The sequence below is a fragment of the Stegostoma tigrinum genome, chromosome 12 (assembly GCF_030684315.1).
Source record: "Stegostoma tigrinum isolate sSteTig4 chromosome 12, sSteTig4.hap1, whole genome shotgun sequence".
Classification (NCBI taxonomy): Eukaryota; Metazoa; Chordata; class Chondrichthyes; order Orectolobiformes; family Stegostomatidae; genus Stegostoma; species Stegostoma tigrinum.
In genome coordinates this window covers 27,725,521-27,744,467 of record NC_081365.1, presented here as the reverse complement: position 1 = coordinate 27,744,467, position 18,947 = coordinate 27,725,521, and the positions used below count along the sequence as shown (strand labels likewise).

At 43.8% G+C, this 18,947-nt stretch overlaps 1 protein-coding gene across 1 annotated transcript in view; it reads left to right on the top strand.

Moving 5' to 3' along the window:
• The window catches only part of tmem45a (transmembrane protein 45a), a 111,801-nt gene that overhangs the window by 77,872 nt on the left and 14,982 nt on the right, over positions 1–18,947 (top strand). Inside the window, exons 4-5 of the mRNA XM_059650222.1 lie at positions 7,470–7,682; positions 17,692–17,876. Of these exons, the coding sequence (XP_059506205.1) occupies positions 7,470–7,682; positions 17,692–17,876 (398 nt within the window). The remainder of the gene's footprint in view (positions 1–7,469; positions 7,683–17,691; positions 17,877–18,947) is intronic.

Here is an 18,947-nt window from a genome sequence, read left to right as displayed (position 1 = left end):
ACATGTCATTAGTTGTGGAAAATTGTTAGAGCAATTAGTAGTCATTCCAGATGCAGCTGTTACCAGGTGATGTGAAATAAAGAAACTAAACCAGTTTCAGGGGATAGTTGCATTTGTATTGTGGGACTGCACAGTTCAATTCTGTCAACTTGTGACCATTTTACACACTGGCATGTAATGGTGATCAGTTAGGGAATTGCTGCACAGTAAAAGTGGCTGGAAGTTGATAATACTGTAATATAAAATTGCGTTGCCATACCTACAGAGCCTGTGGTGCTTAGTGCCTGCAAGAGCTGGTTTCTCAGATAATTTCTTGGTAACTGTATAAGTAGCCTTGGGATAAATGTGAACGGGGGTGAAAGTGAGAAGACAGCAAATGGTGTCATTTAGCTATTTTTCAGTATAAGAACAGAGGCATTCAAACAAAGACACTCAGCCAAAGGGGAGAGAGATAATGGGAACTGCAGATGCTGGAGAATCCAAGATAATAAAGTGTGAAGCTGGATGAACACAGCAGGCCAAGCAGCATCTCAGGAGCACAAAAGCTGACGTTTCGGGCCTAGACCCTTCATCAGAAAAGGGAGATCGGGAGAGGGTTCTGGAATAAATAGGGAGAGATGTGGAGGCGGACCGAAGATGGAGCGAAAAGAAGATAGGTGGACAGGTAGGGAGGCAATAGGTCAGTCCAGGGAAGACGGACAGGTCAAGGAGGTGGGATGAGCTTAGTAGGTAGGAGATGGAGGTGCGGCTTGAGGTGGGAGGAAGGAATGGGTGAGAGGAAGAACAGGTTAGGAAACCAGAGACAGGCTGGGCTGGTTTTGGGATACAGTGGGGGGAAGGGGATGAGCTGGGCTGGTTGTGTGATGCAGTCGGGGGAGGGGACAAACTGGGCTGGTTTTGGGATGTGGTGGGGGAAGGGGAGATTTTGAAGCTGGTGAAGTCCACATTGCTACCATTGGGCTGCGGGGTTCCCAAGCTGAATAGGAGTTGCTGTTCCTGCAACCTTCGGGTGGCATCATTGTGGCACTGCAGGAGGCCCATGATGGACATGTCATCTAAAAAATGGGAGGAGGCGTTGAAATGGTTCGCGACCAGGAGGTGCAGTTGTTTATTGCGAACTGAGCGGGGGTGTTCTGCAAAGCGGTCCCCAAGCCTCCGCTTGGTATCCCCAATGTAGAGGAAGCCACGTCGGGTACAATGGATACACTATACCACATTGGCAGACGTGCAGGTGAACCTCTACGTAATATGAAAAGTCATCTAGGGGCCTTGGATGGGGGTGACGGAGGAGGTGTGGGGGCAAGTGTAGCACTTCCTGAGGTTGCAGGGGAAGGTGCCGGGTGTGGTGGGGTTGGAGGGCAGTGTGGAGTGAACAAGGGAGTCACGGAGAGAGTGGTCTCTCCGGAAAGCAGACAAGGGTGGGGATGGAAAATTGTCTTGGGTGGTGGGGTCGGATTGTAGATGGCAGAAGTGTCGGAGGATGATGTGTTGTATCCGGAGATTGGTGGGGTGGTGTGTGAGAACGAGGGGAATCCTCTTTGGGCGGTTGTGACGGGGGCGGGGTGTGAGGGATGTGTTGCGGGAAATATGGGAGACGCGGTCAAGGGCGTTCTCGACCACTGTGGGGGGGAAAGTTGCGGTCCTTGAAGAACTTGGATATCTGGGATGTGCGGGAGTGGAATGCCTCATCGTGGGAGCAGATGCGGCGGAGGCGGAGGAATTGGGAATAGGCGATGGAATTTTTGCAGGAGGGTGGGTGGGAGGAGGTGTATTCTAGGTAGCTGTGAGAGTTGCTGGGCTTGAAATGGACATCAGTTACAAGCTGGTTGCCTGAGATGGAGACTGAGAGGTCCAGGAAGGTGAGGGATGTGCTGGAGATGGCCCAGGTGAACTGAAGGTTGGGGTGGAAGGTGTTGGTGAAATGGATGAACTGTTCAAGCTCCTCTGGGGAGCAAGAGGCAGTGCCGATACAGTCATCAATGTAACAGAGGAAGAGGTGAGGTTTGGGGCCTGTGTAGGTGCGGAAGAGGGACTGTTCCACGTAACCTACAAAGAGGCAGGCATAGCTGGGGCCCATGCGGGTGACCATGGCCACCCCCTTTGTCTGTAGGAAGTGGGAGGATTTGAAAGAGAAGTTGTTGAGGGTGAGGATGAGTTCGGCTAGGCAGATGAGGGTGTCGGTGGAGGGGGACTGGTCGGGCCTGCGGGACAGGAAGAAGCGGAGGGCCTTGAGGCCATCTGCATGCGGAATACAGGTGTATAGGGACTGGACGTCCATGGTGAAAATGAGGTGTTGGAGGCCAGGGAATTGGAAGTTCTGGAGGAGGTGGAGGGCGTGGGTTCTGTCACGGATGTAGGTAGGGAGTTCCTGGACCAAAGGGGAGAAAATGGAGTCCAGATAGGTGGAGATGAGTTCGGTGGGGCAGGAACAGGCTGAGACAATGGGTCGACCAGGGCAGGCAGGTTTGTGAATTTTGGGAAGGAGATAGAAATGGGCCATGTGGGGTTGGGGAATAATGAGGTTGGAGGCTGTGGGTGGGAGTTCCCCTGAGGTGATGAGGTCATGGATGGTGCTGGAGATGATGGTTTGGTGCTCGGGGGTGTGGTCATGATCGAGGGGACGGCAGGAGGTGGTGTCAGAGAGTTGGCGTTTGGCCTTGGCGATGTAGAGGTCAGTGCGCCATACTACCACTGCGCCACCCTTGTCTGCGAGTTTGATGGTGAGGTTGGGGTTGGAGCGGAGGGCTGCCCGTTCTGCGGGAGAGAGGTTGGAGTGGGTGAGAGCGGTGGAGAGGTTGAGGCGGTTAATGTCTCGACGGCAGTTGGAGATGAAGTGGTCGAGGGAGGGTAGGAGGCTTGGAGGTGGTGTCCAGGAGGAAGACTTGTGTTGGAAGCGGATGAAGGGGTCAGTGGAGGGAGGGTTAGGCTCCCGGTTGAAGAAGTAAGCGTGGAGGCGAAGGCGGCGGAAAAACTGCACTATGTCCAAATGTGACTGGTATTCGTTGATGTGTGGTTGTAGGGGGACAAAGGTGAGCCCCTTACTAAGGACCGACCGTTCATGCTCAGTCAGTGGGAGGTCTGCGGGGATGGTGAAGATTCGGCAGGGCTCAGTGTGGCTGACTCCTCTGGGGTTGCTGCTGTGGAGGTTGTGGGCAGAGCGATGAGGTTGTCGGCTGTGGGTGGGGTTCCGTCAGCGTCAGCCATGGGCGGGGTTCTGTCAGCAGTGGGGGGAGCGGGGTGGGCGGCAGCAGCAGTGGTGAGGGTGTTGTGTGTAGTGTTGTAACTGGAAGTGGAGGAGGGGACTGCAGCAGCGGTCGCATCCGCGGTCCCAGAAGTGGTGTGCCCGGCGGTGGCGGATGTGACGTCATTGGTGGGGTCACCAGCCGTGCTAAAGGGGATGCTGAACTAAGTACACAGCGGCCAGTATCCCATCATAAAATCATAAAACATTTACAAGTGGAGAGTCCTTCTCACCGACCCAGCACCCTCAGAGCCAGCTCTCGGAGTGAACAGAAACTCTGACACTCCTGTTCTTACCTATCAGCCAGGGCTCCCTGATTGGACCAGGTTAACAGCCTCAATCAGTGAGCTCATTCTGTGAGGTCCCCCGGCTAATTTCATTATAATCACTTCATTCCCCCTTTTTTAATCTGAGGACATATGCCAGTTCATTTTCATTTGTAGCTCTTCCGGGGTGATTTATCACTGGGTCAGGTTACTCCAACTGCGCTTCGGGTACTGGTGGCATGTAACACACCATATCTTGCAGCCAGGGCATCATGGAAGAAATACGTTCTCTTCTTCAGGAGGCAAAGGTGTCAAAGCAGCGACATCTGCTGTGCCCTTCCCAGATTCCAAAGCATCTTTAATGCTTGATGGACAGGGAGAACCCACAGGTTTCTGAACAATCAGAAAGGCTGTGGAGGAGCCAGGCATGTTTTACTCCCACACCATCTGCAAGTTTCCAGCTTTCATATGGTCCACGTGCCAGTTTCAGGACTGTCACACCTACCTGAACCTTACACGTCATTGGACCTGACACTGTGTTGACCATGTCTCTTACTCAGGCAGGGCCATTCCTATGGTTCTTATGCCAAACTTAGTTCCCTGAAGTAAACTGTCTCGCTTACTTTGCAGATTCTTCTGTCTGGCATTGGCATTCCTGATGCCATTTCACCATAATCCCCACCTTCAGATAGATCAAATTTTATCTGGTGCAGAGCCTTTTCCTCATTTGCGACTCTGTTGGAGATTTCCCTATAGTTGCTTGAAGGCTGATCCTATAAGTAAATACAAACTGGAACAGTATACTGAAGCTGTAGGCCGTTTCCTTAAGCCTGCCTTTAAAGTTTGGATGCTGTTTCTGCCATACCATTGGATGGTGGATGATATGGAGTTGTCCTTGCCTGTCAAATAATAGTTGACGTTAGAAAACACTCAAATTCCTTGCTGGTAATTGTTGGTCCGTTGTCTGTAACCAGCACTTCCAGGAGTCTCTTATTTGCAAAAGATGCACGCAGTTTTTCTATCATTGTCCCTGTATTTGAGGAATGAACTCTATGCACTTTGAGTGGGCATCTGCAGTGACTGAGAACGTTAAGCCCATCAAAGGACCTGCATAGTCAATGTGTAACCGAGTCCAGGGTTTACCCGGCTGTTCCCATGAATGTGGAGGAGTTTCTAGTGGTAACTTTTGTCCTTGTTGACACTTTGGGCACTGCCCCACCAACACCGCTATGCCTGCATCCAATCCTGGCCACCAGATATAACTTCTCACCAATATCTCCATTTTGGAAACCCCTGGGTGACCCTGGTGGAGTTTAGCCAGCATCTGGCAGTGACCATTGCTCGGGACAATCACCCTTGCTCCACATAATAATATGCTACACTCTACCGTAATTTATTCCCTCCAGTCCAAAAAGGCTTCAATTCTGGTTGTGACTGCCTGTTGGTTTCCACAATCAACACTAGCTGTTGATTCAGTTTTGCCAGAAACGGCTCTTTCTGCAACAAAATGTCTGCAGTGACTGAAACAGTCTCCAGAAAATCTCAAACTATCACGGACTCTTCCAGCAGTGGTACCACTGTTGGTGTACCTGCCACATTTGCTACTTGGCCTCCCGGGCAGTGTTCCAATTTGTAACTACACGCACGTAGTATTAGAGCCCACTGCTGAATTTGGCTTGAAGCTGCGATGCCGCTGCCATGTTCTCTTTAAGTCGGCCCAGGAGGTATTTATGATCCATTATTAGTACAAATTTACATCCGTCAAGGTACTGGCGGTACAGTGAGTCATTGTTTACAGATATGAACATTTTATTCCCCGTTCCCCCTGTATTCTTGACTTGTGGCCTGCAGAATTCAGAGCAGGTCACATGACTGGATTCATTCCTGCATCTTATCCTAACTTAGAGTCACAATCCCAAAACACAATGGCTGAGATATTTGGAAGAGTGACGTTCACAGTCGGATTGCCGTTCCACTCATTTTGTTTATAATGTCAGTGCTGAGCTCCATACTTATAGCTGAGTATTCCAATCTTGCCTCCATCACATATACAAAGCATTGTGGAAATCAACGCAGGATATATAAAAGAACTCAAACCCCTGGAACCAGTGGTGGGGAGGATGTTAGGGGTGGTGTGCAAGGAAGTTGCTAGCAAGGGTGTGTGCTAAGTAGTTGCCTTGGGTATAGGCCACTGGTAGGGCAGGGGTATTTTGGAGCGAGGGAGCAGGTTGTGGGAGGCAGGTACAGAGGCCAGAATGAGCAGCTGACAGATGAATGGGCAGGTATCAGATCTTGGGGTCAGGGTGCAGAATCATATAGCATTTGAAGGGTTTAATAGAGTAGGGTGTTGTTGTTGTCAAGGATCCTGGGGCTGGAAGGGGGTCAGGAGGCATATTAGGGGTGGGGTAGTATGGTAGAATTTGGAGGAGCCTGTCCATTTGATGGGTTTTCAGGAGTTACGTAAGTTTTTTTATGTCTAACCTATCCTGCGTAACTGTTAAGGTAATGGAAGTGGAACCAGCCAAACCTCCGATATTAAGGAAAAACGAAAATACTGTGGATGCTGTAAATCAGAGACAGAAGTGGAAATTGCTGGAAAAGCTCAGCAGGTCTGACAGCGTGTGTGGAGAGAAACAAGGGTTAACGTTTCCAGTTTCTGAGCAAGGGTCAATCGACCTGAAACGTTAACTCCGATTCGTCTTCACAAATGCTGCCAGACCTGCTGAGATTTTCCAGCAATTTCTTTGTCCCTGACATTAAGGGTTGTTTTCAGAGGGTTCTAGGTGCAGACAGATTATCCATCAGAATCTTCAATTTCCTGGCCAATTCCCTTGGAATCTGCAGCAGCTGGAATTCAACAAGGACTAATTCGCAACTGCAGTCAATGCTGCTCCCACCGATTCTCTGGCCCTCAGATATTCCAAGTCAGAAACAAAATATTATCTTTGTGATATTCAGTTCCTAGAGATTTCTCTGGTAAATTCCTTCAAGATAATAGATAATTATTAATTTTCAAATCTCAGCACTAATGTACTGTATTGATTTTCTGTTATAGCCATGCTACTAACCTTACCCTCAACTGGTACTGGATTTCACAACGTAATTAAAGAACTCCCAAATTCAGCCCCTCTGCAGATCAAGAGAACTGTAGGCATCAAACTTCCCTCTAAACCACAGGACTTTAGACTGATGATCAGCTTAATATGTGCCTGCACAACTGTAAATAATCTTAGACAATCAGACAGTACAAAATAGTCATTTGCAGCTCAGGCAGATATGTGGGGACACCACCACCTGCAAGTTTCCTTCCAAGCCACTCACCATCTGGATGTGGATATATATTGCCATTCCTTCAGCGTCGCTGGATCAAAATCCGGAACTTCCACCCTAACAACGTTGTATGTCTGTCGAAAGTACGTGGACTACAGTGATTCATGACAGCAACTCACCACTACCACCTCAAGGCCAATTAGAGAAGGGATAAAATGCTGGCCCATGCCAGTTGCCCACATCCCTGGATGAATAAAAACAAAATGAATTGACTGAGCTTTTGGAGGAACGCCTATGTAACCTAACACTCTACGAACAGTTTCTATTAGCACATAGGATATAGGATTTAGTACAGTGTAAATACAATTTCATTCTGTTGTCTGGCTGTTCTGAGACTGAGAGCTTGATGCTATTCTTTGAGTGTTTGCTGTGCAAAAATATGACCTCATATGTTTAACATTTTAAGTACTCACTGTTAGAATTTCTGTGGATTTATCGGTTGTTCATTATGAAGGAATAATACCCAGGTAATGTAAATAAAAAGGGACAGTAAGTATTCTATTATATAATTTTGTTCAAAATATTGTATCAAGATGTTCTTCATCCAGTAAGCTCTGTGAGGTGTTTTGCGTTTAAAGAATACTAATTAATTATGGGAATGTAATGACCTTTTAATTTTTTTGTTGTTGCAGGCATGATGGCAGAGCAGTTTGTTCCTGATGGCCCCCATCTGAAGTTGTATAACTATGAGGAAAAACATTGGGACCACCTGATGAACTGGCAGCATGCAACTATGTATCTTTTCTATGGCATCTCAGGGATTGTGGACGTTATAGTCCATATAACTCCTGCAGTGCCATTAGCCCTTGACAGGCTCATGCTTGCCATTGCAGTCTTCATTGAAGGTTTGCTGATTAATTCTTAAAGTAACAAAAAACTTCTAACATAACTATGAGATAGCAAAAACTGCAGACGCTGGAGTCAGAGGTAACACAGTATGGAGCTGGAGGAACACAGCCTCCAACGTGTCCATCTTCTCTCCCACCTGTCCACCCCTCCTATCCCACTGACCAATTATCAGCATTCACTGCCTGTGCTCACCTACCACCATCTCACCTACCTTCCCAAACCCCACCCCTCCTCTCTCTATAAATTTACCAGCTCCTTTCCTCCTCCCTGTTTCTGAAGAAGGGTCCCAATCCAAAACGTCAACTTCCCTGCTCCTCTGTCGCTGCCTGGCTGGCTGTGTTTCTCCAGCTCCATACTATATTATCTCTAACATAACTGTGTAATGTTTACAGTGGAGGGTTAGCCAGAGGGGACATGCATGGCTAAGTTCTGCAGTGGCCTCACAGCCACTCAAAATGTTCAGCCCTTGTTGCATCTTGTAAAAGATTGCGGCAACCAGCTGCAGAGAAATTGCATAGCAAGTTTTAAAAATTATCTGCAAAAAATACATGTGACCCAATTAGACATGTTATGTGATTGTAATCAAAATAGTTTAGCATTTCTATTGGCTATACATTCAGGCTATACGTTACAAAAAACATATATGCAAAATCTTCTCACATCTAGGAAACATCCCAAAGCACTTTACATATCCAATGCATTGCTTTGAACTTTTTCATTATTATTAGGCAAATGCAGGAATTGTTTTACACACTGCAGTGTATCACAAATGAGTGTTCTGCAGCTTTTGTTGGGTGCTTGAAAAAATCTGCAGTGCAGAAATTAACCTAACCAAACCATGTTACTGTTATAAACGAAAGTCCTAATCTCATGTATCTATCCTGTCCCATATCTCTTTATTTTGTGTCATTTTGCTAGCTAACTAACCTATTAAGTGTTGACATGTTGTTCACCGCAATTTGTTAACTCCAGCATTGAATCCCAGAATCACACACCCTTTGTAAAAATGGTGGTTTCTCCTTGGTGCCCTAAATCTCATGTATTCCATCTTACATATCTTTGTTTTAGGCACTGCTGATGTTTGAACTGGCATCTAGGATCTTTAACATTCACCTGAACTACTAGAATACTAGAAGGTCCGCTTCCAACATTGCATCTGAATCAAATATTTTTTGACAATGCAGAGCCTCCACAGATCTGGACTCTTGGATTGTATTTTGAAGTTGGGGTACGGACAGTGGGCAGAATGGCTGGTTTGTGATGCAGAGTGATGCCAATAGCGTGGGTTTAAATCCCATACTGGCTAAGGTCACTGTGAGGACTCTGTCTTCTCAACCACCCCTTGCCTGAGGTGTGGTGACCCTCCGGTTTAACCTGAGAGACATGATAACTGAGATGAGCAACCCTCTGGGATTATGGCATATTTATCAATCAGATCCCTTTGCTGTCCTAAACTCTAGAAAATACATGCCCAGTCAGACTAAGCTGCTCAAAGGACAGTCCCGCCATCCTGGATATCAGTCTAGTGAATTTACACTGCGTTCCCTCAAGGACAAATGCATCCTGTGCTAGGTAGGGGTCCATGCAGTGCTTCAGGTGAAGTTTCACCAAGCCTTGTATAACTTCACTGTGACATGCCTACTTGTGAACTCAAACCTCTTGCAATGAAAGCCAGTTTATCATTTGCCTTCCGAACTACTTGCTGCACGTGCTTGTTTATTTTCATTGTACAAGGAAATCTTTGTGCATCCATATTTCTAAATATATATTACCATTAAAATAATACTCCTTTCTGTTTATCCTACTGAAGTAAATAACTTCACACTTAGGCACATAATACTGCTCCTTACCATGTGTTTGCTCACTCACGCAACTTGTCCAAGTCACTTTGAAGCTTCCTTGCTGACAATTCACAATCGTGCTCAGTTTGTACCAGTAACAAACTTGGTTTTGCTGTATTTGGTTCCTTCACTCATGTCGAATACCATGAATAGCTGACAATCAAGCTCTGATCCTTGCAGTACTCTACCATCACACACTACTGTGTCATTCAGAACAGCACCTATTCATTCCCATTCCCTGATTCCTCTCTGTCAACCAGTTGTCAATCCATGCCAACATATATCCCTATCGTATGTACTTTAATTTTACTCACTGACACCAAATGTGAGACCTTACCAAAAGCCTTCTTGAAAATCCAAACACATCACATCCGTTCTGAAGAAGGGGCACTAGTCCCCTCATGTTAACACTGTTTCCTCTCCACAGATGTGGCCAGACCTGCTACATTTCTCCCAGCAATTTCCATTTTGCTCATTTCACATTCACTGGTTCTCTCTTATCTGTTCTATTAGTTACATCCTCAGAAAATGTCAGTAGATGTGTTATGTATAATTTGCTTTTTGTAAACCCATGCTGACTTCGTCCAACCATAGAATCATAGAGTCATAGAGATGTACAGCATGAAAACAGACCCTTCAATCTAACTTGTCCATACTGACCCGGTATCCAAAAAAAAAATTCAGCCCCGTTTGCCAGCATTTGGTCCATATCCCTCTATACCCTTCCTATTCATATACCCATTCAGAATACTTTTAAATACCAGCCTCCAATTCTTCTGGCAGCTCATTCTGTACATGCACCACACTCTGTGTGAAAAAGTTACCCCTTAAGACCCTTCTAAATCTTGCCCGTCTCACCTTAAGCCTATGTCCTCTTGTTTTGGACTTGCCCACCCCGGAAAAAGACCTTGTCTATTCAACCTATCCATGGCCCACATAATTTTATAAACTTCTGTAACGTCACCCCTCAGCCTCTGACACCCGGGAATATAGCCCCAGCCTATTCAGCCTCTCACTTTAGCTCAAACCCTCCAACCCTAGCAACACTCTTGTAAACTTTTCTGGATAAAAACCAAAAGAACTGCGGATGCTGTAAATCAGGAACAAAAACAAAGTCGCTGGAAAAGCTCTGGCAGCATCTGTGGAGGAGAAAACAGAGTTAACATTTCAGGTCCAGTGACCCTTTCTCAAAACCCTTCTGAGGAAGGGTCACTGGACCCGAAACGTTAACTCTGTTTTCTCCTCCACAGATGCTGCCAGACCTGCTGAGCTTTTGCAGCAACTTTGTTTTTGTTGTTGTTAAACTTTTCTGAACCCTTTCAAGTTTCACAACATCCTATACTGAGGAGACCAGAATTGCACACAGTGTTCCAAAAGTGGCCTAACTAATGTCTGTACACTTGCAACATGACCTCCCAACTCCTATACTCAGTGTACTGACCAATAAAGGCAAGCATACCAAATGCCTTCTTCACTACCCTGCCTACATGGGACTCCACTTTCAAGGAACTATGCACCTGCACTCCAACATCTCTTTGTTCAGCAACACACCCCAGGATCTTACCATTAAGTGTATAAGGCCTGCCCTGATTTGCCTTTCCAAAACACAACACTTTACATTTATCTAAATAAAATCTACTCGCCATTCCTTGGCCCATTGGCCCATCTGATCAAGATCCTGTTATACTCTCAGGTAACCTTCACAGTCCACTATACCTCTAATTTTGGTGACATCTGCAAAGTTACTAACTGCACCTCCCATGTTCACATCCAAAACATTGATATAAATGATGAAAAGCAGTGGACCCAACACCGATCTTTGTTGTACAACGCTGGTCACAGGCCTCCAGACTGAAAAGCCACCCTCCACCACCACCCACTGTCTACTACCCTTAAAGCCAGTTCTGTTTCCAAATGGCTAGTTCTCCTTGCATTCCATCTGATCTAACTTTACTAACCAGTCTCGCGTTAATGATTTCCAAGTGTTCTGTTATCCCATCTTTAAATAGAAGCTAGCATTTTCCCCACTATTGATGTTGGGCTAACTGATCTCTCCCTGCCTTTTAAATAATGGGACTAACTTTGCCACCCTTTGAGCTGCAGAAACTGATCCAGAGTCATCCTGAGATGACCACCAATATTTCCAGGGACATTTTCCTTAGGACTGTGAGATATAATGCTAAACATGTGAGATGTCTTTCTGAATAACAGAGGGAGATCGAGAACACAAATTAGCTAATGTAGCAATGATTTTGTTCCAACAGCCATCAAACAGAGTTCAAGTTACTACCTTACACAAATACTTGCCAACAACAGATGTTTCGTGCTTTGCACACATGGTTTTACATTTTTCAGCCTGTCAGAATTTCTTGCATGTAAGAGAACAATTGCAGAGCAGTTATTTTTACTTAATCACCAGTGTTAAACTGTCAGGGCAAATTCAGATATCCCATGCTCTTAGTGGGCATTTGCATAAGGAGAGAATGTGCTTCGTAGAATTGGAGCTTAACTGTCACGGTCTATTGCCTGTAAACTCGTGCAGTGCCACAGTTATTGACAAAATATACTGATCACTTGGATGAGGGAAGCAAATATACTGTAGCCAAGTTTGCAGCCGATGCAAAAACGAAGGGGAAGGCAAGTGCTGAGGATGAGACAAAGCATCTGCAGAGGGATGTGGAAAGCTTGAGTGGGTGGGTAAAACCATGGCAGATGGAACTTAAAGTGGCAAAATGGGAACTTACAGACTTTGGCAGGAAGAATAGAGAAGTTGAATATTGCCTATCTGGACAAAGCCCGCAAAAAGCTGCAGCACAGAGGTATTTGGGAGTCCTTATGCATTAATCACTTGCAGACAAGTTTAATAAGTAATAGTGAAGGCCATTGGAATGCAGGTGTTTATTTCAAAGGGCATAACAGGGAAGTTTTAAGAAAACTATATCAGGCACTAATTAAACCACAGCTGGCATACTGGCATATAAGAAAAATATACTGACATTGGAAGCATTCCAAAGAAGATTCACAAAGTTGACCTACTATCTGAAAGGATTGTCTTATTGAAGAGTTTATGAAGTTTGGGCCTTTACTTGATGGAGTTTACCAGGGTGAGAGGTAACCTGATTGGAATATATAAGATATACAGGGAGCTTGACAGTGTAGACATGTTCCCCAATGTGGGAGAGTATACGACCGGAGGGCATAAGCTTAGAGTAAGAGGTCATCCAGCTAGGACAGAGATTAGGATGATTCTTTTTTCTATCAGAGGGTAGTGAGTTAGTGGAATTCCTTACCATAGCAGGTTGTAGAGGGTGGATCGTTAGTTATATTCAAGGTTGAGGTATATTTTTTAAATGGTAAAGAAGTCTAGAGTTATGTGTAGAAGGCAGGATAGTGGAAGTGAGAATTATCAGATCAGCCGTGGTTGTTTGAACGATTGACAGACCAAATGACCTTCTTCTGTTCCTATGTCTTATGGTCTGCTCTTCTTCCATATGGAAATCACAGGATTACTGAACTTGGCAAATTGGTCATTCTATGTAATTCAAAAGTAATAATTTCCTTAGCCACTAACTCTAATAAGAGGAGGGGGTTTGTTAGTTAGCTCAGTTGGTTGGATAGCTGGTTTGCAATACAGAATGACACCAATAGTATGGGTTCAATTTCTGTACTAGCTGAGGTTACTATGAAGGACCCTTCTTATCAACCTCTCCCCTTAGCTGAGACATGGTGACCCTAAGATAGGAAGGTTAGATCACATGGAATCTGGGGAGAGCTAGCCATTCTGATACAAAATTGGTTTGAAGGCAGGAGACAGATGGTGGTAGTGAAGAGTTGCTTTTCAGACTGGAGGACTGTGACCAGCAGTGTGCAGCAAGGTTTGATGCTGCGTCCACTGCTTTTTGTCATTTATATAACTAAGCTGGATATGAATGTAGGAGATATGGTTAATAAGTTTGCAGATGATACCAAAATTGGTGATGTCGTGGACAGTGAAGAAGGTTACATCAGAATACAATGGGACTTTAATCAGATGGGTCGATAGGTCAAGGAGTGGCAGATAGAGTTTAATTTAGATAAATGTGAAGTGTTGCATTTTGGTAAGACGAATCAAGACACGATTTATACACCTAATGGTAGGGTCTTGAGGAGTGTTACCAAACAAAGAGACCTTGAGGTGCAGGTTCATAGTTCCTTGAAAGTGGAGTTCATGTACACAGGGTAGTGAAGAAGGCATTTGGTACACCTCTCTTTGCATTGAATATAAGAGTTGGGATGTCATTGTTGTGGCTGTACAGGATAATAGTTAGGCCACTTTTGGAATACCGTGTTCTAGTCTCCCTGCTATTGATCAGATGTTACTAAACTTCAAATGGATCAGAAAAGATTTACATGGATGTCGCAGGGTATGGAGGGTTTGATCTTTGTGGAGAGGCTGAATAGCCTGGGGCTATTTTCCCTGAAGTGTTAGAGGCTGAGGGATGACCGTTATAGAAGTTTTTAAAATCATGAGGGGTATGGATAGGATGAATAGCCAAGATATTTTTTTCCAGGGTAGGGAAGGAAACCAAAACTAGAGGGCATAGGTTTAAGGTGAGTGGGGAAAGATTTTAAAGGGTAACATTTTCACCCAGAGTGTGATGCATCCATGAAATGAGCAGTCAGGTGAAAAGTTGAGGAGGCTGGTACAATACTTAAAAGGCATCTGGATGGGTACGTGAATAGGAAGGGTTTACAGGAGTATGGGCCAAATGCTGGCAAATGTGAATACATTGATATAGGATATCTGGTTGGCATGGCCGAGGCAGACTGATATTTCTGTGCTGTATAACTCAATGATTACAGTTCCAATAAAAGTTGGACGTTCAGATTCTTGTAAAGAATATACCCAAATGTTATATGTCCATTAAAAGAATGTTTCTTTAAAATGCATTCTTGGAACTTTAGTATCACTAGCAAGGCCCATTTATTGCCCATCCCTAATTGCCTGTAGAAAGATGGCGAATGAGTAACTTCCTGTGCTACTGCAATCCTTCAGGTGTCCTTACAATTTGTTGGGAACGGATTCAGAGACTTTGAAGTAGCAACAGTAAAAGAAACAGAGAGTTCCAAGTCAGGATGGTCTGTCTTGAAGGGGAACTCGCAGCTGGTGGAGCTCCCTTGCATCTGCTGCCATTGTCCTTCTGGTTGGTAGAGGTCATTGGTTTGGAAGGTGTTGTTAAAGAGTCTTGCTGACTTCGTGCAGTGCATCTTGTAGATGGCAGGCGCAGCTGTCACTGTTGGTTGTGGAGAGCTTAAATATTGAAAGTGTGGAATGGGGTGCCAGTCACATCTTCGTGAATTTTTTTGGAGTTGCTCACAACCAGGCAAATGGAGATTCTTCCATCACACACAGTATTAACCTCAGGGTGTTGGTAGTGGCAGATTTGGTGATGGACATGCCATTGAACATCAAGAGAAGATGATTGAATTCTGCCTTCTTTGGACATGGTTATTGCCTGTCATTTGTGTGACACATCTGTTACTTACCACATGAGCCCAAGCCTGAGTGCTGTTTGGGTCTTGCTTCATATGAACCAGTGCTCAAAATACACAAAGGCAGAGGGCAATTTTTTTCTCCTCAGAGTGATCAAATTGTTGACGAAAATTCAATCAAGGTTGTGACCAACCTTGGAAAAGTCTCACCCCACCCATATGTCAGAGAGACCAAATCTGTAAGGAGTTGTGCTTCCAGTCATTGAGTATGATCTTCTCTTGCTCCACTCAGATTCCCTCACTCAAGAGACAGAGTCTGTGATTTGAGGAGCAGCAAGGTGGGAGTGAGTGAACTGTGGCTGGAGCAAAGCTGCACAATGTACCGCCCAAAGCTGCAGTGGTCTGTGAGTGACTCAGGGAGGAGTGCAGTGAGATGAGCCCAGATCCTAAACTGGGAGGGTCTGAATTGAGTTAACCAGAGGTTGTAGAAAACTCTAAATATCAACAAAAAGATTTTGAATCAGTTGGCAATCCAAACTTTTTCAATCGTTAGCTCAGGACAGTCATGTACCTCTGAATAAGGTTTCATTAAAAGTACCCATGTCTAAGTAGATTAAGGCAGAACTGTTATAAATCTAACTGGTTCAAACATGGTTACAGTCATGAGTATTGCTTTGCTTGCTTATTTGTCTATTTGGCTTAATAAAACTGTGACGCCTACAAAGAATAATTTCGTAGAAAAATAATCCGCCAAGGGTTGAGTTTGAGACTTGGAGACTGCAATCTCTGGATATCCAACTAATTTGTTTCATTCTTCTTGCATCAACAAATTGTTGTGCAGACGTTTTCTTTAAGAGAAAAAGAATGTGATAAAATCCAGTGTTACATGGATTTTTTTTGGCTGTAAAAGTGGAATGGAAACAATGATGCTGTTGACTGAGTGAGGGTGTTGAGGTTTGAATGAAGGACATAGATGATTCAGATTCATTTCAAGGTGTGGTTGGGGTGAATGGGCTGATGAGAAAGTGTGCAAAACCAGATGTATAATGTTTAGATGACATTTAACCTGAGGAAATGCTTAGAATCATTTCATTTAAAACTAGTTGACAGGTTTTCAATTGGAAACTCCTGTGCTAGCTCATCATTGAATAAATTTGAAACATTTAACATCAACTTTGTCGCTTCATGATCCCATTTTGGCAACAGATTATGGACAATTTATTGACAATAATTAACAAAATATCATATATATAGATCCAACCTTAAAAGATTTTGTAATGACAGGAACTTATCCAATTTTTTGTATTTATGCTATCTCATCCACGTAAAGCTGAATACCGTAAAAATAACACAAATGGAGAAGGTATTGCTATTAAGTGAGTATGAAAAATTAGAGAGAAGGAAACAAAGTAGCACTAAAACCGCAAAAAGTGGCCGTCAAAAATATCTCAGAATGCTCTGCAAAAGACATGAGCCCTGCTTTGGACGTGAACTGCTTCAGTATCTGTGGAGATGTAAATCGTACTTAACATTGTGCAATCATCAGCAAATACCCCCACTTCTGACCTGATGTTGGAGGGAAGATCATTGATGAATTAACTGAAGATTGTTGGGTCTGTGACCCTACCCTGAGGAACTCCTGCAGAGATGTCCTGGGATTGAGATGATTGACCTCCAACAACCACAACCATCTTCCTCTGTGCTAAATCTGATTCCAACTAGTGGAGAGGTTTCCCCCAATTCCCATTTCCTCTACTTCCAGAGCTCCCTGATGTCATGCTTAAAAGGCAGTCATCCTCACCTAACCTGTGGAGTTGACCTCTTTTGTTCATGTTTGGATCAGGAAGTCAGGAGCTGAGTGGCCTTGCAGAACGCAAACCATCATAACTACATCTAAAGTGACACATTTAATCTATGCACAATAACAAGCTAATTGGAATTTCATCTTAAATAAACTTGTCTAGCTTTTGGCTTTAAAGATATTTCTTCACAATATTTTATCTAATATTATCAAAAAGCCATCTAATGATAATAATGTTGAGAAAAAAGAAAGATTTTACTAAATGTTACAATGTTGTATATGGAATTGAGCTTGATGGCCCTACAGGAATGCTGTTTTGTAATTCAAAATGCAGTTCCTGTAGAATTTATATTTGGATCTAATTAGATCCTTTGGGGTCATGTTATAAATTCTCCAGAGCTATTTTGTAAGTATATTTGTGAATACACAATGAAGTTCATTATTAGGCTTAATTAATTATATTCATTATTGCCACTTTATTATTTTAAATTTTGCAACATGAATTGGGGGTAGAGGTTCCTGTACATATGATTGAAGTGTACAAGGAACAAGTGTAGATGATGGTTAGATATTCTTGCTGATGGTTGAACTTTGCATATTCCTCTTCAGTGCAAAAGCTAAAACAGGTTGAATCTCTGAATATTTTCTAGTTAACTGCTTCTGTTTCAGTGATACTTCTGTCAAAGTTGCAACCAGCAACTGTGAGAACCCCACGAAACAGCTCACCTGCAAATGACAGACGCAGCACCTTTAGGAGAGATTAATAACATTTGACTTCCACACAATTGATAGGTCACCTGGTAAAATCTGAATTGTGTGGGAGTCACAGAGAAGGTATTCCTTGCCACTCAACACCTCCCATCCACAATAATCGTTTTATTTATTCTGCAGGTTTTTTGTTTTATTACCATGTTCATGGTCGTGCAATGCTTGACATTCATGTGCACATCCTGCTGTTGGTGGCAGTGTTTGGCGGCTCCCTTAGCATCTTTCTTGAAGTCTTCCTCCGCGGCAATATAGTACTGGAACTTTTGAGGACAAGCCTTTGTATACTGCAGGGCAGCTGGTTCTGGCAGGTAAGTACATCTTTTGGTTTGAATTTCCCCTCTCTGTTCCACAAACTGTGAGCACTTATCTTTCCCAAAATCCTCAAATTCTACTGCCAAACCAGGAAAACAGAATAAGAGACAATGACTGGTTAATGACTGGTGAGAAAAAACAAACAAACAACAATTTAGTAACAAGAGAGGAAACGAGGATAAAGGAGCAAAATTAAATTTGTGGCAATAAATTGTTCGTTATCAACGTCCTATTCACAGACTAGGATGTGAATCCCACTGGTGAGAAACCCAATCTCTGTAAGGCCATATGAAATTTGACCAATTTTTGCTGTTCTAACAGCCACAACCTGCAGAATGGGAGTCACAAATTTATGGCAAAAATGTAAAGAGACCTATTTAAATGTTGTGTGCTGAATTATTTCTAACCCTAGCCATTTAAAAATATTTTGTATAAACTAGGTTGCATCAGACAGAGTAAAACAAAATCACACATTTCTAGAACACATAGGTTGAAAGGACATCTGGCGTAGCTTGGATTAAAAATATACCATTTGCTCCCAAAGTTTCAATAGATATTATTCTTACTATTTCCCAAGGAATGTTATTAAAGCAAAGAGCTTCTCTTAGTGGAAGGGCTGTGATCACATCTTGAATTACAGTTGTTTTTTATTCATTCGTGGAAAAATGTTAAACCAGCATTTATTTTCTATCCTTGATTGCCCTTGGGAAGGTTGTGATGAGCTGCTTTCTTGAACTGTTATAGTCATTGGAAGTTAGGTACATCCACAGTGCTGGTAAGAAGGAAGCTATTGGATTTTGACTGAGTGAAAAGGCCATTAAGGGATCAACTGTCCTTGATGTAGTTATTGGATAGAAGAGTTTGTTTGCTGTCTATTACAGATTGACCACTGAGAAGATTTGAAATCCTTGAAAGGGTTTATATGTAAGAGTACTTCTCTTTGTCAATTTTATCTAAATGAGAACACTAATAGAGCTTTAGAGGTTTTTTTTCCCCCATTGCCATGAGATCTATCCATAATGGACATTGGCTGAGTGGATATGGAGGTGCTGTGGAAGGTACTAAGT